Source organism: Lathyrus oleraceus, chromosome 2 (assembly GCF_024323335.1).
Source record: "Lathyrus oleraceus cultivar Zhongwan6 chromosome 2, CAAS_Psat_ZW6_1.0, whole genome shotgun sequence".
Taxonomy (NCBI): Eukaryota; Viridiplantae; Streptophyta; class Magnoliopsida; order Fabales; family Fabaceae; genus Lathyrus; species Lathyrus oleraceus.
This window is the reverse complement of record NC_066580.1, coordinates 203,640,975-203,664,927: the sequence shown is the minus strand read 5'-3', so window position 1 is coordinate 203,664,927 and position 23,953 is coordinate 203,640,975. Positions and strand designations below refer to the sequence as shown.

At 36.1% G+C, this 23,953-nt stretch overlaps 1 protein-coding gene across 1 annotated transcript; it reads right to left on the bottom strand.

Moving 5' to 3' along the window:
- Positions 1–18,987: 18,987 nt before the first annotated feature.
- LOC127122607 (uncharacterized mitochondrial protein AtMg00810-like) lies at positions 18,988–20,442 on the bottom strand. Its single transcript, XM_051052914.1, has 2 exons — positions 20,107–20,442; positions 18,988–19,977 (listed from the first exon to the last, which is right to left on the bottom strand). The coding sequence occupies exons 1-2, from the start codon at positions 20,440–20,442 to the stop codon at positions 18,988–18,990; spliced, it is 1,326 nt and encodes a 441-aa protein (XP_050908871.1).
- Between the last annotated feature and the right edge of the window lie 3,511 nt (positions 20,443–23,953).

Below are 23,953 nucleotides of genomic sequence, written 5' to 3'. Positions count from 1 at the left end.
TCTTGGCAAAACCCTATGATTTATTGACCACTATCTGGTTTTCAACACTAGTAATCTTCCTTGTTTTCAGCCCATTCTCAATGCGTTCTCCAATGGTTACTATGTCCGTAAAGTTTGATGATGAACTACCAACCATCTTCTCATAGTACAAACCTTGGAGTGTGCTCATGAAGATATTAACTAATTCAACATTTGTTAGCGCAAGTCTAACTCTAGGAACCATCTCACGCCACCTCTGAGCGTATTCCTTGAATGTTTCGATGCTTTTGCAGGCTTGATTTTTCCGTTGTAAATTGGTGGGAGCCATGTCCAGGTTATATTTGTATTGCTTGAGAAAGGCTTCAAACAAGTCCTTCCAAGATCTAATTTTACTGCGTTCTAAGCTCATATACCAATCTAAGGATGCCCCAGATAAGCTGTCTTGGAAGCAATGGATGAGAAGCTCATCATTATCAATGTAGGATGCCATCTTCCTACAATACATAATGACATGACTTCTGGGACAACTTAAACCCTTGTATTTTGGCAGGTCTGGTGCTTTGAACTTAGGAGGAAACACCAAATTAGGAGCTAGGCACAAGTCCTTAACATCCATACCATAAGCAGAGAAACCTTCAATGACTCTGATCATTTCATCTAATAACTGATAGTCTTCTCGTCTATTATGATATGATCCTACAACAATCTGATTAACACACTGAAGATTAGCTTGATGATTGGGGAGTTGAACACCCTAAGAAGTTTCCTGAGCAATGATTGGAGTAAAAGCAAACTGGGGATACCCTTAAGGATACATAAATCCCGGATTAACCATCTGACCAACAGTCTGACCATACTGACCCTGATATGGAGCATAGAGTGCCCCAGGATACACAAATGGAGGTGCAACATCAGAAGATGCCCCAGGATAAGGAGGAGGTCTCTAAAGACCTTGATTCAAATTCTAAACAGTAAGTTGAGCAGCTTGAGGAGGAAGACAAAAATGAAGGCTAGGACCTTGTTAACTTAAATCTGATTTGTGCAGGGTGTTGTTAATAAATCCAGGATGTATGAGGCATCTCTTTCTTGGATGTATATCGGCCTCAAGTTCAAAATCTCGATTCTTTCCCCATCCAGCGTACCTTGATTCCGATTTCATACCTCGGTCGGCCAGATGATTTTTGGGGTGTGTAATACCCCAAAATTTACCCTTCATTTTTCCTGGAAGCATACGCTTTACACCTCATGCATGCATTCATTTTTAGGTCATTTAGCATTTGCATTTCATCATGGCAATCGGAATCGGATCCAAGAAGCTTGAACATCATCCAGGACACTTTGTGGGCTCTATTTAGATGATCAGTCAACACAAGGGAAAGACTTGAGTTACTTCCAACAGGGGTCTATTCGTTAGTCAAAACGTTAATCTTGAAGGAGCAAAGGTTTGTTCATGAGCTGTCATGCTCGCTAAGCGAAGCCCACGTGTTTTGAAAAAAAAAATGAAAATAAAATAAAATAAAATAAAACATAAAAAAAAATAATAATAAATAAATAAATAAATAAAATAAAAAATCTTGGACTTGGACCTCTCTCATTTGAGCCCACAGGTCCACAAAAATCAGGTTATAAATTCAGAGTTTCAGTGAAACAAAAGGCCATTTTATTCCTATTACCCTGTCTGGGAAAAAGATAGTGAGAGAAGAACCCTGGGGAAAAAGATAGTGAGAGAAGAGCTAACAGAGTTCAGAGCAACCTCCAGACAACTCTGAAAGGTTCATTCTGACTCACACACTTTCAGCTCAAGCAAACCCTAACATTGGTTTGCAAATCCAGTCGTGCCATTTGATTTCAACTGATCTCTCCAATCAGGTTTGCCCTTATTCCCATTACCTTTGTGCTTTGAAGTTGAATACTCTGAATGTTTGAGGTATGATGGATGAATTTCATTAGGTTTTTGCCCACGGGTTCATAATTATGTATGAATGTATAAATAATGTCTTGAATGCTTAATCGTTTAATTTCTGAAGTGTATGCCATAGGGTTTGAGGTTTCTGAAACCATATTGTTATCCATGAAAAACCATATTGTTTTGCTCTAATCTGACTTACGTTTGTCATAGCATGTTTTCTCCTAATCCTTATCTTGTTTCACTAACCCTTTTGTTGATTTTTTGTGAAGGCTCACATGACTTTTGCAGGGATAGCTCGCTGGATATTCCACTTTGCTTGTGGGATACCATTTGGGAGATTTATTCTGATCGCCTTGTTGGAACATTTACTTTATACATGTTTGTTTTGTATGTGTTCGTATCCCCGCAGGTAGCGCGGTTCCTTCGTCAAGGACTTCCTTTTTGCATGAGCATCCCAAACCCTAACCCTTCATTGATTTTTCTTCTCCTAAACACACGTTTACTCCTTCTACTACAGGTGAGTAAGTCTCCAAAGGTCGAGCATCCGGTAGATTGCGTAGTAACGTCGTCCTCCCCCAAAACATAATCCTTAACCCCGTAGTTAGCCGAACTACGGCTTGCTCTGATTCTCATATTCAGATGAGATACGTATGTAGTGGATGCGACATCCGCGCGAGTCATTTTCATTTAACCCCTTTTTGTAGTAAACAGCACAAGATAAACTCACACCCTTTAGACAAGAACTACAAAAGTGGATCCCGTAGAGTACTACGGATGCGTAGGGGTGCTAATACCTTCCCTTCGCATAACCGACTCCCGAACCCAAGATTTGGTTGCGAGACCTTGTCTTTTTCTTTCCTCTTTTCAAGTTTACTTCGAGCGTTTCCTTTCCCTCCTTAGGGATAAATAACGCACGGTGGCGACTCTTCTGTCATTTTCTTTCGCCGGTTGTTTTTTCGCACACTGTATTTTTCAGGTTGCGACAGCTGGCGACTCTGCTGGGGACCCGGTTTCCCTAAGCGAGTCCCTCCTAGCTTTTGTAGTTTGTTTTTTTATTGGGTGTTCATGCTTTTGTACAATTATTTATTTACCTGTTTTACCTTATTGCATTGTGTACATATCATTGCTGTATCTGTTGGCTGGCTATGGCTGCTTGGTGATCTTTGTGAGATGAGTTCTATACCCGAACTCGAGTGCACTTAGGATAGGAGAATGGCATAGTCTTGTCGACTTGTGTGGAGTTATTCTTTAGCAAGTTGACTTGCAAGCCCATTCACTTGGTGGAGGTCATGTTGAGATCAATAATGTCACACAAGTAAGTTGTGGTTAGACATTACTTTTTCCAATATAGACCTTAGAAGCCGAGGACCTTAGTTTACCAAACCCATCTTGGCCTATTCGTAGGACGTAGTGCGAAAGTCGTTCAAGTGTAAGATTTGATACGATTGTTACGCGATACTACACTCATAAGAGTCTCTCTTGAGAATATTTTTGGAATACGAGTAGTCGTTCCTCCGATAATATCCGAAAGATGGGATTATGACTATGGGAACCTTTTGTAGAACATGTTTGGTAGGTTTAAACCTTAGTACACTCCTTTTGGGTGGTTCTTAACCTAAACTCCATGCTCGTGACTTGCAACAAACCCTTGATTCATGGTTGATCCGATCAGGTATCCTTAATATCAATGAAACTTGGGTGTTGATAAGGTGTAAACCATAATCCACCAAAATGGGTGGTTGATATTAAGGATAACATGATCCATCCCATGACCTTTGTTTGGTGTGCTCTTAATTTCTCTCCAGACAGTGCAACCTGACAGATGTTCAAGCAGATACAGCGATCCTGATTCCCATGCCACTGCACTGCATTCACATCATTTTGCATCACATCATTTTGCATTCATAATCATTTACACATGTTTATCCATTTTTGTGGGGTTTATATCTTCTACTTGATTCTAGTCGGAATTTTCTTGGTTCTCATCAACGGCTTAGTTTTTTTTTTTTTACATCGTTTATCTATTGAGAGACTGGAATCAAGGGGGTAGAATACCTTTGGAATTGATAAACATGTCATTGCATTTACATATTCATTAGCATGTCTTGCATAACAGGTACCGCCACAGTGTTCTCAGTTTGTTTGGTGTTCCATCATCAGGATAGCTGACCCAGGCATTCACCGGTACGGTACCCGCAGAAACCAACAGAGAGTAATGGAAAGCCTATAGGCAGAGTTCGCCGAGATGAAAATCAGCATGAATCAATTCATGGATGTGGTTCAAGGGGTGGCTCAGGGACAGCAAGAGCTCGGGCAGATGATACAGAGGAATCCCCCTGCTCAACCAGAGACGGTGACTGATCCTCCAGCTGGAGAGGCTAATGGACCCAATGGACCGGGGCCTATCCCAATCCTACATGTCACCTCCGGTCAACAACCCATTCATGATGATCAGGACGATCAGTTCCCCCTGCTGCAGGAAGACTTTGGTATGGGTCATGGTGTGGACCCCATGTTTAGAAGATTGGAAGAGAGGTTGAAGGCAGTGGAAGGACAGAATCCTCTGGGAGTAGATGTTGCTGACTTGGGGTTGGTCCCAGGTGTGAGAGTGCCACCGAAATTCAAGGTCCCGATATTTGACAAATACAATGGCAACTCTTGCCCGAAGACCCATGTGCAAGCCTATTTCCGTAAAATGGTTGCATACTCCGATGACGAAAAGTTGCTTATGTACTTTTTCCAGGACAGCCTAGCTGGGGCATCCCTGGAATGGTATATGAGGCTGGACAGAGCCCACATCCGTTACTGGAGGGATTTGGCTGAGGCTTTCGTGAAGCAGTATCAGTATAATGCACACATGGCTCCGGACAGAACTCAACTTAATCTGTCTCTTAAAAGCAATGAGTGCTTCAGAGAATATGCTCAATGCTGGAGAGAAACAGCTTCCCGTGTTCAACCTCCTATGTTGGAGAAGGAAATGGCTAACATGTTCATGAACACTCTGCCAGGACCTTATTTGGAGCGCCTGGTGGGTTGCAATGCCTCCAATTTTACTGATATAGTCTCTACCGGAGAGAGGGTGGAGAATTACCTAAGGACATACAAGACCCAGAGTGGAGGTGGATCTTCATCAGGGGTGAAGAAGTCGTTCATTCAGGGACAGAAGAGGGGAGAAGGGGATGCAAGTGCCATATCTTCTTATCAGAACAGGGATAACCGGAGGAATAACTTTCAGAACTATCATCAACAACCGTATGTTGCGGATGTGACCATTCCAGCTGCAGCACCACTACAACAACAACAACCACAACGTCAACCAGCTCAGTACCAACCACAACAACCGGGTAACAGACCCGCCTATCAACCGAGGCCAAGGACGATGGACCGGCGTTTCGACACTCTTCCAATGTCGTACGCTCAGTTGCTTTCTAGTCTTCAACAACTACAACTTATGCAGTTGCGCACTCTGGCTCCTCCCGTTGGTAGGCTTCCGGTGGGTTATGACGCCAACGCTAGGTGTAGCTTCCACTCTGGGGCACCTGGCCACAATATTGAGAAATGCAAAGCTTTTAAGCACGTAGTTCAGGACCTCATTGATTCGAAGGCCGTTAACTTTGCACCAGCTCCTAATGTCGTCAACAATCCCATGCCCCAGCATGGTGGAGCCAACACTAACATGGTTGAAGGAGAAGTCAAATTAGTCTCTGCGGTCAACAATGAAGATGGGGATAGTGATTGCGACATCGATAACTGGGTGCGTCCGAGGATCCCGGGTGAAGTTCTCAACAATTGGTCTTCTGAGGAGATTGTCCAAGCCACTTGTCTGGAGGAGTAATTTTCTTTGTTTATTCATGCATATCCAAGTCTTACGTTCCTCCAGGGCGTAATGACTCATTGTATGGCTCATCTATGTGACACTTGCATTTTTTATCATAAATAAAGGACGTCTTTTTGCATTCAAATATTTCGTTCCCTGTCTTTCTATTTTTGCAGTTTTTCAAAAAAAAATGGCAATATTTTGTTTAGTTTCCACTTTTTTTTTTGTTTTTCACACTCATAAGCACATACCATCACTCATGCAGATGCACATCACCGGATCCTATTGATAACGGTTCTGCTATGGCTCGCTTCGACTTTGAAAATCCAATCTTTCAAGCTGAAGAAGAGGGTGATGAAGACTGTGAACTCCCTGAAGAACTTACCAGGTTATTAAAACAAGAGGAAAGGGTCATTCAACCGCATCAAGAGTCTGTTGAAGTGATTAATCTCGGCACCGAGGACGCCAAGAGAGAAATCAAGATAGGGGCTGCTTTGGAAGACAATGTGAAGAAGGGGTTGATTGAATTGCTGCAAGAGTATGTTGACATCTTCGCTTGGTCTTATCAGGACATGTCAGGGCTTGACACAGACATAGTGGTACATCGCTTGCCGCTCAAAGAAGGTTGCCCTCCGGTCAAGCAGAAGCTCAGAAGAACAAGACCAGAGATGGCTGTCAAGATAAAGGAAGAAGTGCAAAAACAGTTGGATGCAGGGTTTCTAGCAGTCACAAATTATCCACCATGGGTTGCAAATATCGTTCCGGTACCTAAGAAGGATGGAAAGGTACGGATGTGTGTTGACTACCGAGATCTGAACAGGGCTAGTCCTAAAGATGGTTTCCCCTTACCTCACATTGACGTTTTGGTGGATAACACGGCTCAGTTCTCGGTATTCTCCTTCATGGATGGCTTTTCTGGCTATAATCAAATTAAGATGGCACCAGAAGACATGGAGAAGACAACATTCATAACCCCATGGGGCACCTTCTGCTACAAGGTGATGCCGTTTGGTCTGAAAAATGTCGGAGCAACATATCAGCGAGCGATGGTGACTCTGTTCCATGATATGATTCATCATGAAATCGAGGTTTATGTTGATGATATGATTGCCAAATCTCAGACAGAAGAAGAACATTTGGTGAATTTGCAGAAACTGTTTGAGCGTTTGAGGAAATTCAAGCTGAGGCTTAATCCGAACAAGTGTACTTTTGGGGTGAGATCTGGAAAACTACTGGGTTTTGTTGTTAGCGGAAAAGGGATTGAGGTGGATCCGGCCAAAGTGAAAGCGATACCGGCCGAGGAATTTCTGTTGCGACACGGTGGAGGAGAGGTTGCAAGGAGCGTCCAAGAGTCTGGTGAGGAAGAAGGTGGCGGCAACTAGGAGCAAGGAGTCGATCTAGTGCATGCGTGTGCATAGCGGATGCTGCTGCTGATGCATTGTTCTTGGTTTGTTACTCCACATTAGATTAAAGATGGAGGGAGAAAGAAGGTATAGGAAGTAGTGAGGGTAGTGGTGCGGTGGAAGAGAGATTCTAGTTCTAAGATAGGAAGGTGTGCGAGTGCAAACTCATCCTTCCTTCCTTGATTAACTAAACATGTTTTTATGTTTATAAAAGTGGTATAATATGTTTTTCTTTTAAACAAGATGCCATTTTCTTTATTCAAAATGGTAATTAATTAAAAGAGAATGACTATGAGCACTCTGCAAGGAAAAATTAGTGATAATCATTCGAATCAAGTCGAGGAGGACGATTGGAAGGATCGAAGCACTAAAAGAGTCAAAGAAACTACTCAAACTATTGAGTATGATGATCTAGCTACTTATTGGTCCACATTAAATTTTTTATTCATACTTCATTTTTGTAACACTCATTGCAATCTTCTATATTTAGACACAATTCTCCATATCAGATTTCCTTCAGCATGCATAATCCAATTGTTTTCAATAACCCTGAGACAATCGCTATATGTAGACGAAGTCTTACAAAATTATCAAAATGTTATTATCTCATTTGATTATTAATGGTTGATGATCTAAACAACGAATAACTAATGTATAACAGCTAATATACATCTAATGTGTCAGCCACATATTATTGCAAATCCCCCTCTCCAGTCTAGGAGCCACAAATTCGACCTCTCGACCTACCGTTGTTCCAAATGAATTAAGCCTTTTGTGCGTCGAAGTGAGTTAATTGATAAGTATTCCTCCAATGCAGAAAGTCATCACATGATAAATGGTTTAGAGTTCTTGCTCGTATTTTATCATGGGCCCCTAATATCGCATTAAAATCCTCCAAAAACATCCAAGGAGATTTGTTCTTGCTAAACACTATTTGGAGAAACTCCTCTAAAGGTAGTCAGGTGAAGTTGTAATCGTCCTATTTTGTTAGGAGGTATGTTGGTTAGTCTATTACTCATGGGGGAGGTCCCTTTTATATTCTTTCACCACATCAATGATCTTTCAAAATATGCCTCTTCATATCCCTTGTTAAGGTGGCTTTGGATAACGTCTATCGCCCTCTGTAATTATCAGATAATGCCTTTTTCCTTAGTTTCTATAACTCCCATGAAATCATGGGGATATCTTATAACTGTCATTGTGATAGTATATATGGCCTCCTAGTATTGAGGTCAGATCCGACTTGTTCTTCTGTTAGTGTTGTTACGAGACCGGTGGCGATGTGCTCACTTTGTATTTAAGTGAACCCTAACTGGTTTCCAACTTGTGTAAGGTTATGGTTGTCCGGCCTACTTTCCTCTTCGTACTCAGTTTTCTAAAGCTCAGCCTATGAGAATTCTGAGATGTACATAAGCCCCATGATCACAAGGTCCAATTGGGTTGAAGTGTTCGGACAATAAAATATTGGAATTCCTTCTTCTTTAAGTCGACTTCCTATTCGGCGAGTTACTGGATGTCATTCATTTTAATGATGATACGTTTTTTTCTTTCCTTGTCATGATGGTTTTTATGGGAACTCTCACTTCTAATCATTATTGTTGTTCGATATGAATTCTTGACCATTGCAAACTTATTTTAAATAAAGGGACTCTTATTTTACTTTGTTTATTTCCCAAAGCTAGTGATCTTACCTTTTGAGTCTTGCTGATAAAATTTAAGGTTTTCAAGTATCAACAATGTTATGAGATAAAATTTGATGTAGCTTAGGAGATGGTAGCAAAGTCCACTTTTGGAACAATAGATGGATAGGTAATCGTACCTTTGAGATGTATATCCAGATTTGGTTCTTCTGTCACAAAACTAAAATGAACATGTAGTGGATATGGGAATTAGGATTGTCTCTGGTGTGTATTTATACTCGGCGGAAAATTGAAAGAAAAAGATTTGGAGAGAACCTCCTCATAAATGGGATGTTGGAATGACATGGCTTGTGTTGGATTAATTTATTAATCTTTTAAATATGATTCATGTACATAAAAGTTTATCTTTAAATAAAAGATGTTATAATGTGATGATTCTTTGGGCTTAATGACAATCAAGTCAAATTAAATTTTTATTTTAAAATTCAAAATAAATTTAATTTTTGTGGTTACTAGTAATGTGTTATGGACTTGGACATGATATTGATAATGTATGAAAAGCCCACAACCATTATGGAGGAAAATACAAGAGATGAAATGTCTCACTTTGATGTTTGGGAAATGTACAACATATTATCTTTAAACTTGATGAGAAAGGCAAGTCCGTTTGTAAAGTTCTCAAAAGTCGTGGCAAATGTGCATAATATACTATGTTTGTCACGCCACAACAAAATGGTATGGCTGAGAGACTGAATCGTACTATCATAGATATGGTTAGGTCAATGTTAAATTAAAGTATTATACCATTATCATTGTGGATGAACACATTGAGGACCACTATGTATTTTCATAATAAGATTCATATCAAGATAGTTTCTAAGACTCATTATAAACTGCAGACGGGAAATAAATATAGTATAATGCATCACATGTTTGGGGCTGTCAAGTACAAGTAAGAGCATATAATCCACATGAAAATAAACTTGATACAAAAACCATTAGTGTTTTTTTCATTAGGTATCTTGAAAAATTAAAGGGTATACATTTTACTATCCTAATTATAGTACGAGAATAATTGAGTATGGTAATACTCTGCTTATTGAGAATGAACAGTTTAATGGGAGTGAAAAATCACGTAAAGTGGATATTATGGAGACTCTTGGTGAATCTTCTTCACCTAAATAATATCCTAAGGTTGGTAACCCTCTAGTTGTGTTACCATCTTACAACATAAAGAGACAACAAATCAATTTTCAAAACCCACAAGATGAATATATGGTTGATGACCCGGTTAACAATGATCATGAATGTGACTTCACTATTGATGATGATCCAATCTTGTACACATAGGCCATGGAAAGATATAAAGAAGGTTCTTAGTTACTTACAAGGTACCAAATATTACATTCTCACGTATAGAAGGACATATCACCTTGAAGTGATTTACTACTTGGATTTAAACTTTGTGGGATGTGTAGAATCAAGATTATCCATATTTATGTATGTTTTCATCTTGCTAGAGGAGAAATATTATGGATAACTATAAAATAGTCTATAATATCTACTTCCACTATGGAGACAAAGTTTGTGTCATGCTTTGAGGCCATAATTCAATCATTGTGGTTGCATAATTTTACCTTAGGGTTTGATGTTGTTGACACTATAACTAGGCAACTAAGAATTTATTGTGATAATTCTACAAATGTCTCCTTCTCTAAGAATGATAAGTATTCCAAAGGTGTTAAACATGTGAAATTGAAGTACTGATCATTGAAAGAAGAAGTGCAGAAATAAAATGTGTCATTTAAACACATTGGTATAAATTTAATGATAATAGATTTGTTAACTAAATGTTTTCCTCCCAAGACATTTGTTATCCATGTAGAAGTATGGGCATTATATAAAAGTTAAATTTATTGTTAATATTAAAGTATGATCGGTATATTTACATGGTAAATTTAATGCTAGTATTGTATGACACTTATGGATTCAATTACGATTATATTTCTGTTTAGTTTTACTATCCATATTATGTTGTATACATTATTGTTGATATGTGATGAAAATATGTCTTTGAAGAGACATGAAAGATACATTATTTTATCCCCCTTAAAATTATTTGAATCAAATTGATTTGTGATACATGGAAGGAATCAATTTGCTGAATACCTTGTGATCGTCAAAACTCGGTCATTTTAGTTCAATTAAAGATGATGACTTGATAATTTTGATCAGTGTTGCACAACTATAGTATAAGACTGAAACATCATGTTGTCACATGAGTCAAGTGAGAGGTTGCTGGATTAATTTATCAATTCATTAGATATGACTTATGTAAATAAAAGTTTGGCTTAAATAGATGTCCCAATGTGATGATTGTTTGTACTTAATGGTAATTAACCTAATGGGGTTTTTATTTTGAAATTCAAAATAAATATAAATCCCTCTTTTCTCTTTTTATGATTGTTGAGAATGTGACTTTTGAAAATAAGGTGCCTATAAAATAGACACATTTAGGAAATCAACGATTAACTTTTCTCATTCTTTATGTTTTCGCACAAAAAACAAAAAGAGTATCTTCATCATCAAAGATACATGAGAGAGAGAGAGAGTCAAATAAAAAATAAAGAATCTAACAAGAATCAACATCATTGATTCGAGTATATTTTGTTACTCTTTTGTAGAAATTCATAGAACTATGAAAATTATAATATTAAGATCCAAATGGAATTTAATCTGACAAATTATTATTGGGGTCTTCATATATCCGGTATTGTGTCATCACTTGAATGCTTAAGGAGGTTGGAGTATATCAAGTCAGTTCTAGTAGGTATGGCTCCCAAATGTCATGACAGGGACACTTTTGAGCGAATCTTAAACATTCAAGGGATTTCTCCATAAGATCATGCTACAAACAGTCATTAGGGTCATGTGCGGAGTTGGTGGGGAGTTTGAAAGATGTGTTGTAGGTTGTTTGAGGTTCAAAAGCACCATAAAAAATTCAGGTATTTAGTTGAAGGATAATGTTGATTTTGCTACAAATATGGGCCGAGTTAGCGGATAGAGGAATTATGCATAATAGTCGGGACAAAGTCTATATTTTTTAAGGATGCGGATAGTACAATTCATTTATTTTGTCAATTTTTGGTAACACTTACTGTCTAGCATTCTGCTGCAAAGTGGTCTGGAATTCCTATACCCAAAGGCATCACTGTGTTGGAATGATTCAACCATTGTAGAAAAGTATGAATTGCAAAATAGCTAAGGACAAGGAATGCATACTATTGCTTGCGGCGTGTTGAGATATTTGTATGAAGAGGAAGAATAACATCATCTTTAATGGATGAGTAGGTAAGATGGAAGAAATACACTAGCATACATAAAAAAAAGTTGTGTGGCTTTGGCATGTAATACATGTTAAAGCAAATATAACTAGTATCTTTGTCGAGTGATGTAATGACCCATTGACTTTTTGCGAGAGGATATGACTCTTTGTAATCAAGTTTAAGTATCCTTTATTAGGAGTGTTTGTGGTGTGGTTTGGATCAGTTGCGAAGTAAAAGTTCATTTGATTCAAAGTTAAATTCATTTGTAGTTTAATTTGATTTTGGATTATTGATTAAAAAAAATTGGATCTAATCCAACCTAATTATATTGTTTAATTTGGATAGTTTTTTTGATATCCAAATTATAAATTATATATTTTATTATGATTATAAAAAATACTAATAAGTAATATATTTGATATAATATATAAGATATAGTATATAGTATATTAAAAATTAATATTATAAAATGAGAATGATTATTATTGTTGATACAATTGAAATTATAAAAATAAATAAATAAAACTAAATTATTTATAAATAGTATTAAAAAAAAGTAAATATTATCAATAACAAACTAATACACCATATAATATTAATAAAAAATAAAAAAATAAAAAAATAAAAATATATATACAAACGGTTCGGTTCTGTTTCGATGGATTTTGAAAATTTAATTTAAAATTCAATCTGAATCAAGCAATTTTTATAAAATGACATTCAAACACATATAATAATATTCAATTTTTTATAGTTTTTGTATTTTAATCGACTTGAGATTTTTATTTAAATTAATTTGGATATGAACACCCATATCTAATATACTCTTTTAATTAATGAAGTAATTTATAAAAAATATTATTGTTTTGTTATAAATAATTTATGTTTAACTATTTATATTTTTGCTTTCAAACCTAATTTTCGTAGAGAAAAGAATGTTAAACATGCATATCCATATTTTAATTTATAGAAAAATATATCAAATGTTTTTTTTGTTATAATATCACGTGAAAAACAACTCTTCTTAAAATATATGGCTCGTAATATTTAAGATAATTGGATAAATAATTTATATTAATATTCAATACCATGTCGATGCGAATGACAATGTACTTTAATCTCCTTATATTTAGTGAAAAATCTGGATTCTAATTTCTATTATATCAATGATTGCAAAAATATGTTTTTGTCTCATTGATGCATTGTTTTCACAAATATTTTGTTTCTGGTCCAACAATATTACTACTATCTTGTTATTTTAGTTTTTCTATTTAGAAAGATTACAAAATAATGCTACTTAATAAATAAAAACCTTATAATTGAAAGGACAAAAAGTGACATTCGTAATAATTTAATAAGTATGTTAAGGGACAACGATAATATTTCAATGTACTTAAGAGATATTTTATAATAGATATTTTACATTGATTCAAATTTAAGAGGATTCTTTTTACCCTTTCATAAGTTTTAAAATCGATTTAACTTATTTAAGATAGCTTTATGTTTATACTTTATAAAGTGATGAAATCATTTTTGTATTTGTAAAGAGGAAGATATGGTTAAAGCAATGGAGTTTGTTGTTGTTATAATTCTCTTTCTATCAATGTTTCTTGTTGTGACGAATATTCATGGTAAACCATTTTTCTATATAATATTTTCTTATTTACTTAGTACACACTTTTTTTCCTCCTTTAACTAATACTATTATATTATCTTTATTTATTATAGCACTTGTTGAATGTATCAATGATTTCGATTGTTCAAAAAAAATGTGTGTTGTTCCTCGGATTCCTTGGTGTATTCGCCATCAATGTGAATGTGTTATTTTATATGGTTAAAACACTTTTCAAGGAAGAACGAGAGATTCACAAGCAAAAGATTTAAGAAATATTGCTTATGATTAAATATTTTGTGAGCTAGTTTGCAGACATCCAATTATTGAATTTTATTAAGAAGTGATGACGATGAGATCAAATGAAGCAGCAATTAATATTGTTTATATTGCTCTTTTATTTCTTAATTTCAGTTTACACTACCAAAAAAAACGTTACAGTCTCTTAACCTAGGCTAAATAGCTGTGGTTAAGCAGTAAATTTTAATAATTATTATAATTGGTTATTCCATGCCTATTAAAAAAATGTAATAAATAAATAAATTAAATTTATCAAATTATTTGTTCATTGATGTGCTTGAATTATCATAAACAAAAGAATAATAAATTAAGAGTATTAATTAAAGGGTATAATTGGAAGATAACTAATAAAATTCTACTGAAAACTAAAAATGACACTTATTTTAAGATAAATAATTTTATAAGATGCGACAATTATTTTGGGAGTATAATATTATTATGTTAAATTTTATAAAATTTTAAAAATATATTTGATTACTTAAATAAATTAATAAAATTAGAAAGATAAATAATAAAAGAAATATTTTTCTTCAAACAATTTAATATTTTTATTAAATTCAAAATAATTAGATTTGTCATATGACTATAATCTTTCAATATGAATTTCATGACACAAATATTAGATTTATCACGTGAATTTCAATTAAAAATAATTAAATTCAAAATAATTACAAGTTTTTTTAAAAAAACTAATATTTACAAGTAAAATAACAGTAAAAATATTCATCAACATCATCATCCTCTTCATCATTCATAACTTTATCCACATCATCATCACATCCACATCATCCTCATTGAATTATTTATTTGGTTCTCTTTTTGTGAGAGCATTTGTCACATTATTTCCTCTATCTCAATTTGTCTCTTCTTCATTGCCTTTATTTGGACATTTATCGCCGTCTCACGCAGGACCGGCCCTGTGGGTGTGAAGGAGTGCTATCGCAGAGGGCCTCAAATTTGATATTTGAGGCTAATATAAATATAATATTAAATAATATATAAATTTAGTTGCAAATAAATTCATGTAATATAAAGTAGTCTAGTGGTGATTGTGTTATTTAGAAAGAAAAAAAATGGGAGTTTAATTCCTAGGTCTTTACATTTTTTTTCCGTTATGGACTCATTTAATCAACTTTTTTTTTATTAAAAATTTATAATTTCACATTATTAGTTGTTTATTAATTAAAATACTTTATTATTCACATTGTTTGAGACTGTTGAAGGAATTATTTTCTCTCATTAAATGGTAAGAACTTTGTTATTAATTGTGAATCGTAAGAGTAGAAAAATAAGAAAAATTAAACTTCAATAAATCAAATTTTTATAACAACTAATAAATTAAAAAAAAAATCATATATATAATTTTAATTATAAATATGAATTTTTTTTAATTTATTGTGTTTTTATCTATTAAAGGCCTAATTTTAAAATAGAACGGGGCCTCCAAATTATTCGGGTCGGCCCTGGTCTCACGTTCTGTCGTCTCGCGTCTCACCTCAGGTAGTGTCAATTGACGCATTGTTTCCATCATTTAGGGTGTCAACTGTTGTGGGCGTGATGTTCCTTCTTCATCCGCAACTCTTTCAAATAATGTTCGATCTCTTAGTTTGTAGTTCCCAATCAAAGATCCAACACCAAAAAAACACTCGTTAGGTCCTCTCCCGCCATTTACTAGACTCCAAATATAAAGATCCACATGTTCATCAATCAGGTAATAAGCTATCGTAGTATACTCAGGATTTTGAATTAAGAATTATGCGAGCAATGTCTGGTAGTCCTCCTACACATACAAGAAAGAAATTAAATTAAATATAGTTTAAACAATTTAGTTATATACAAGAATTAAATTAAATTAAATTAAATAATGATATATAGGCACGTGATTTTCACGTCACAAACAACATTAAATTAGTTGTCACATGAAAATCACGCCACAACTTTGTCATTAAATATTAATATAATATGAATAATTTATTAATATACAAGAACTAACTTAAATAAAATAATATAATATAACAACTTACCAGAGCTAATATGGTACGTTCGTCAAAAAATCTCCGATTTTTTGGTACGAGTCTTCACAACTAGCTCATTTATTCGTAGGGGTCTCTCCAAATTCACATACATACCTTAAAAATTAAATTTGATTAAAAATATATAGTAAATCAAAATATTACTTAAAAAATATTTATAATTACCATGCGTTGAGCATGTTCGGCGATACTAATGCTTCCAACTGCATCGAGGTGACCCCATTTTCAGATGCTCTCATTTTCTTTACAATTTTAGGTCTTTCCTTAAAACCAGGTGAATCTCAATAGACAACAAGTTCATCAAAAATTCCTTTTCTATTCAGTTAGGACAAACACTTTGCTCTTCCCAACCACGTCTAGCATGCTGTAACGTGTCAGGGAGTGATGTTTTGTTCCCCCAATTTTTTTAATCCTAGCCTCATTAATTACTTCCCACGTACACTTTCCCAACAATGTTGTTTGACATTCAAATAAATTGTTAGATAATTAAGAAAGTAATTAAAATAACAATAACTTAAAATAAATTCATTATACCTTAAATTTGTCAAACCAATCATCTTGTTCACTGATGGAAAGTTCTCACAATTTCTTCTAAGTTTTTTTATATATATATTTGTTGAATAACATAACTTATAGATTTGACAGCGATTCGACTCGGCTCGAAACTAAACAACAATTTGAATAATTATTATTTAATCTAAAAAGGTCACACGTTTACTTAAATTAAAATTTTATAAATTAGAAACTTAAGATTTTCCACTGGGCCAAATATAGTATATTACGTTAACCATCTCATACTCACTTGAATGTGCAGCACGATCATGTCCCTCATGATCATCATCATTTTGTCCATCATTATCGTCCTCATCCTCCCCTTCATGATCCTCTTCACGCGTAGGTATGTGTGTGGTAAGTGAGGTGTGAGGTCCCCTAGGATGCATGGATGGTGAGGGTATGTGTGTGGTAGGTGAGGTGTGGGGTCCCCTAGGTTGCATGGAGGATGAGAGTATGTGTGTGGAATGTGAGATGCAGGGTCCCATAGGTTGTATGGATGATGAGGGTATGTGTGTGGGATGTGAGATCTCATATGATACATGGATGGTGAGAGTATGTGTGAGGGATATGAGGTGCGGGATCCCCCAGGCTGCATGGATAGTTATTTACCGTGAAAATTGGTAAACAACCGCTGATCTTCCAAATTACTAAATTTGATTACTTACATGATCGATCAAATTGATCCTAAGACATGTGCTAATTATTTGTTAAAGTGAATTCTAATGAACATAAACAGTTCGACAGTGTTTAGATAATATTGACTCGTCGAAATCTGCCAATCACACTTTGCTATTAGTCATTGATTCGAGCATCATGTATCGAGGAACCAGATTTTGGAGTTGACATGGTCATCTGCAACACAATCATAACCACCATATCTTCATAATCATCTAAATATTGATGTTTAAGGTTTTCTCCTTCCATCTTGCCTTTTAATGCTCCTTTGTCTCTCATGTACCAATAATTCTTTGCCAAGTGACCCTACTTTTCATAATTATAACACATCACACCTTTTTTCTCTTCTTTGTCTTTATGATAGGAATTTTCTTCTCCTCCTTTTCTATTCTTTGTCATTCTAATGCACATTTTGAAGGGTTTTATGTCTAAATTTTTAAAGACAAAAATAGACTACATATAAAATATGTAGACAATGTTTTATTCAAAAAAAACTAGATTGTGGGAATTATCCATTTACCACTTATTAACATTCAAGCAGATTTAATTGAGTGAAAATTCATATAAATTTTAACAATAGACTTTTCAAAATGATATAATTGAGTGAAAATTCATTCAACTTCTAATAATATACAATAAAACAACTATTTTTTCTCATTAAAATGGAGTGGTGTATCAATAGACACAAAACCTATAAACTCTACTAAAGGAACTCTAAATCCCTAAATATCAACCAAAAAAAAATTAACAAAGGTAGAGAGGTTATATAAAAAAGAGTTATTCTCTGTTATTTCACTAGTACAAATGGGGGATTTAACACCGCCTACCTAAGGTATTTGACACCTGTTTCAAAATAGGTATAAAAAATTCATTTCATACCAATTACAAACAGCTATTAAATATCAATTGATAAGTATGAAATAGGTTAATTTTGCATTACGGATCAACAATTAACCCCAAATAATATTACAATCACGTGTTAATTATTGGGATTCAACACCCATTTTAAAAAGAAATATGTGTTGAATATCTCTATTTTTCAAATAAAATTATTTATTTATGCTACTTATTCTAAAAATTCAAATTTTTATAAATATTGAGACTGCATATATTCAACCACTCACATTTTAGAAAATTAATTATCAAAACACAATGTCAAATATTTTATAAATGTGAACAATATAAATAATAAAATGATTAAATATGTTTTTGGTCCTCATAAATATTGCGATTTTTATTTTTAATCCTTTAAAAAAATTCCTTTCAAAGAATGATAATTTTTTATCCCTTTTATCAACGTTCATTTAACAGAAGCTAACGTGACATGTCACGTGAAATTCTTTTGGTGATTGGACATACACATGGTAGTACCAATGTGGTAAAGATGATGATGTGCCATGTCACATGGTTAAGATACTTGAATCCATAAAAATTTATAGTTAACTGGTAGCTAAAATGATAGTTAGTTTGTAGCAAATTCAAAAACCAAAAAATTTATACCGTTCTATTTATTATTCGTTGATGATTTTAGTTGAACCACCTATTGACAAAAGGATTAAAATAGTAAAGGGGACTCATTTACTTTGATTGAATAAAGAAAGTAATAAGCGTGTGTTACATTGGTGATTAGGAGCTTATATATACTGCTAGATAACAAAGCTAATTACAGTAAATAACTAATTACCAAAGAGTAAAAATAACTATGTTAGGCTAACTATACTAATGTTAATAGCCCTCCTCAAGTTGGATGGTGGATGGAACACAATCCCAACTTGGACACCATGGATGAAAAAGCAGGAGAGTGAAGTGGCTTGGTAAACACATCAGCCAGCTGCGATTTTGAAGGAACAGAAAGAAGAAGAATTAGCTTAGACTGCAACTTTTCCCGAATAATGTGACAATCCAGTTCTATATGCTTGCTACGCTCATGGAGTGTTGGATTGTGAGCAAGGTAAATGGCAGACTTGTTGTCACAATAAACCGAAGCCGGTTGCGAAAAAGAGACCTGAAAATCATTGTACAAATATTGAAGCCATTGTAGCTCACATGTTAAAGATGCCAAAGCACGGTATTCTGCCTCAGTGGAAGAGCGAGAAACCATATTTTGTTTCTTAGATTTCCAAGAGACCAAGGAAGTGCCAAACAATACGCAGTAGCCAGTAATAGACCGTCGGGTATTGGGGCAGCAAGCCCAGTCAGAATCTGCAAAACCATGCAGTTGTAATGGAGTCTGACTGGAGAAGAAAATGCCTTTAGCTGGACAAGATTTCAAGTAACGCAAAATGCGAGTAGCAGCATTATAGTGAGGGACTAAAGGCTGGGAAACATACTGACTGAGATGTTGGACAGCAAAAGAGATATCATGCCTAATGTGAGTCAAGTAGAGGAGTTTGCCAATTAGGCGTCTATAGCCGGATGGATCTGCATAGGGATCACCATCAGTAGCTGACAGTTTGGTGTGAGGGTCAACTGGGACAGAAGCAGGCTTGGCACCAAGGAACCCAGTGTCTTCAAGGAGCTCAAGAGCATACTTCCGTTGATTTAGAAAAATACCAGAAGAGGAACGAGCAATTTCTAAGCCAAGAAAAAACCTGAGTTGGCCAAGATCTTTGATCTTGAACTGTTGATCAAGAGACTGTTTGACAAACTTAATTTCCTCAATGGATGTACCTGCCAAGACGATGTCATCAACATAAACAAGTAAAGCTGTAAAGGAAGAACCATGAGACTTTACATAGAGGGAATGGTCAGCTTGAGAGGGTTTGTATCCCATAGACACAAGGGCAGTGGAGAGTTTGAAGTACCATTGGCGACTGGCCTATTTCAAGCCATAGAGTGACTTGTTCAGTTTGCATACCTTCGAAGAATTCGTAGCATAACCAGGGGGGAGGGTCATGTAAACATCCTCATGTAAGTCACCATGAAGAAAGGCGTTATTCACATCCAATTGTTCTACACACCATCCTTTAACAGTAGTCATCTTAGCTACTAGAGAGAAAGTGTCAAAATAATCCACCCCTTCCATTTGTGTATAGCCTTTGGCCACAAGGCGAGCTTTGTACCTCTCTATGGATCCATTAGCATGATATTTGATCTTATACACCCATTTGCAACCTATTGGAGTCTTGCCACAAGGAAGATCCACAACAGTCCATGTATTATTTACCTCTAGAGCTGCAATCTCAACATTCATTGCCTCCTTCCAACAGTCAAACTTGGAAGCTTGGTTGTAATTTTTGGGCTCAATGTTAGAGGAAATAGAGCAGCAAAACAATTTATAAGCAGGAGAACAATGATTATAAGTTAAAACAGATGAAAGAGGATAAGCAATAGAAGTGGAATTTTGATTAGTATATCTAGATATATTATTGCAGTGGTAGTCCTACAAATAGCTTGGAGGTCTTTTAATACGATTTGAGACTCTAAGAGGGATAGATGTACTAGCTTCAGTACTAGCAAGAGCTGGAATATAGGTTGAGTTGGGTTCAGCTAAAGGTGAGGTAGAGTGAGGACAACCTATAGGTGACTGAAGTGGGGCAGAAGTGTGAACTGGTGCAGAATTAACTGGTGTAGAATTAACGGGTGGAGAGGTGACTGGTCTGCTATAGTAGCAGGGACAGAGGTGAAAGGAACCAAATTTTGGTCCACAACGTTTAGGTCTGCAGGGTTTTGGGCTGCATCAGTAGGGTTGACGTTGGCATTATGTAAGGGACCATTGGATAAAGGAGAGATGTCATCAATGTCCAAAGATCCAACAGATATAGGAAAGTGTTGGGACTCTTGGGAAGAAGACTGATTGGATAGAGATTGAAATGGAAGGGTATCCTCATAGAAAATGATATTTCGTGAAAGGAAAATATCATGAGATTGGAGGTCATAGAGGGTATTGTTAGATACCCAAAAGTGCTTATTTGAGCTATCAAATATGGGCATCTTTCACTCCATTTCCTTGCTAAAGTGTTCGAAACCACCTTTGTTTTTGATGAATTGCAATACAATGATAAACGATCTTGGTACCTTTGATTTGTGTGTTATTGTGCAGGAATTAGGCATGAAATAATAGAAAATGAAGCCACAAGAAAGTTGGCAAAGGGACCAAAAAAAGGATGCATTCATCAGCTTGCTCGCTAGGCGAGGGCTGTGGCGAAGATCTCGCTAGGCGAGCACCCAGCGAGAAGCCAACGAAGAGCTCCAGTATTTTACAGTAGCAAACATCAACAAACTCGCTAGGCGAGCAGCCAGCGAAGGGTGTAGCGAACACGTCCAGACTTGGTCAAAAGCGCAGCCAGCACTCACTCGCTAGGCGATCCATTAGCGAGCTCTCAGCGAGCAATTCCAGTAGCAAAACCTCCTAAGCTTGCTGGAGCGAAGGGTGAAGCGTGGGCTTCGCCTAGCGAACATGCCAATCTGGCAAAGGATATTTCTTTGGGCGCAGGTGCCTCAGGTGCCTCATTTTGGGGCTCGCTAGGCGAGCCATTCTGCTCGCCTAGCGAGCATGACAACTCAGTAGCAGCACTATAAGTAGCAAGGGCTACTTTTTGGAGCCATACTTTTACACCTCCATACTTTTGTACTTTTGAGATATTTTTCCAGCATTGCTCTAGAGATACTTTGTGACCTAGAAATCATTTCTCTTCATCTCTTAACAATCTTTCACAAAAAGAAGGTGGATTCCCATCTAATCTCGATTATTCGACTCGGATGTTGATCAACCTTCTTCCGAAACTTGTTGACCAAGCTACCATGAAAATGAGTAGCTAAGTTCTTCATTTTGTCAAGGTTAGATGTAGATGGTCATAAGCTTTGTGTGTATATGAGATGATCTTCATTTGTAAACTCTTTAATGATGAATATATGGTGAAAACTTTGTTTTATTGAAAACTCTTTGTGTTGGTTTCTGATCGAGAGATGTTTACCAACTCTTTACCTAGGTTTTCATCCAATCTTGTTTGTTAGCTAGAGATAGTAATGAATGATTTTGTTCACCATAAGGTTGAATCAAAAAGTTGTCATTTTGATAGATTGTGTTAGAGATAAACAATGGATCAAAATGGGAAAACTCACAATGTGTGTTAGAGATAAACACATTGGGAGGACTTTGTGAAATAGTTTATCATCTAAAGGAGTTTATAAGTTTTGTTGATCGAACATATACATGCAAAGTGATCGTCGAACCCTAACTTTGGCAATATTTCTCAAATATTAAAACCAAATCTTTTACCGTATTTTCTCACACTTTTATGCAAGATACCGTGACTAAAACCAAAACCCCCTTGTTACTACGAGTTAAGAATTGAAACAACTGTCGAACGGCGGCGATATCTCACAATCCCTGTGGAGACGATAACAAAAACCTGACACTTAAAAAGACAATCAACAAAATGGCGCTGTTGCCGGGGATTGTGAATTGATATTGCGAGCATCGCAATAGTTGCTTAATTTTTAGCTTTCGAATTTTTGACTTGTGCTTGTAATTTGTTTGGTTTAGTGTGCAGCTTTCATTTTATGCGAGGGCAGATTCCTGTGGACGAACTTCTTTTTGATCCCGAGATCGAAAGAACCGCAAGGAGGCTGAATAGCAGAACGAGACGAAGGAGGCAACAAGCTAGACAACTACAAGAACAAGGAGAAAGTTCTTCTACCACACATCCACCACCGTTCATACCTATCATGGAACCACCACCACCACCCATTTCCACTCCATGTGTAAACAGTCTAAGGAATACTGCTCAGTTTGCCAACCACACGGGAAGGCAAACCGAGATGAAAACGGGAACTCTTAATTTACTATATGGAAGTCCATTCACCGGAATGGACCATGAAGATCCCTTTGCTTTTCTCACCAAATTTTACGAGATAGCATTGGCGGCCGGAGTTGATCAAGCTCAAGAGCTACCGTTGTTCAAAAGATTATTTCCCCACGCTTTGCTCGGCAAAGTAAAATATTGATACTTAGATCAAACACCTGTCGTCATGACAGATTGGAACGTGTTGGAAGAGAAGTTCATCGAAAGATTTTTCTCCCACAACCGGTTCATGGAATCCAAGACGGCCATCTCAGTGTTTTCACAAGGAACCAACGAATCATTAAATGAGGCGTGGGAAAGATTCAAATCCATGCTTCGGAAATGTAAAGGGCATGGTTTTGATGAATTGACTCAAATCCATATTTTCAAAAATGGACTTCAACCAAACTGCAAGACTTTGTTGGATGCTACCTCGGGTGGTTCTTTATTGTCTAAAAACGCCGAAGAAGCTACAGATATCATAAATCGAATGGCTCTAAATGATCTCCAAAGTCAAAGTAGAGGCAACTCTTTGAAGAAGCCGGGAGTGCTTGAACTTGGGACGAACGATGCCATTCTTGCCCAAAACAAACTCATTTCACAACAAGTGGAACTCTTAACGCAGCAAATAAAAGAGTTGAGAGAACCTTCAAAAGCTAAACAAATAGCTTGTTGTGAGCTTTGCAAAGGTGAGCATGACACCGGATTTTGTCCACCTCCCGGGTTCGAAGAAGTAAACTACATGGCGAACCAACGAGACTACCAACCGAGACAACAACAACAACAACCTTATCAACCACATCCTCAAAATTAACAACAACACTTCCAAGGGAATCAAGGGTTCCAACCTAGGAGTAACTATTACCATAACCAAGGTTATGGGGGTGGTTCTTCTAGCCGTCAAAACCCTCCCCAAAA

Bases quoted from the DNA above. Each gene is read 5' to 3' on its own strand.
- LOC127122607 (XM_051052914.1), bottom strand. From the start codon at position 20,442: ATGAATGTTGAGATTGCAGCTCTAGAGGTAAATAATACATGGACTGTT. The intron at 19,978-20,106 runs GTATGCAAACTG...CTCTATGTAAAG, and splicing joins ATGCTACGAATTCTTCGAAG to TCTCATGGTTCTTCCTTTAC.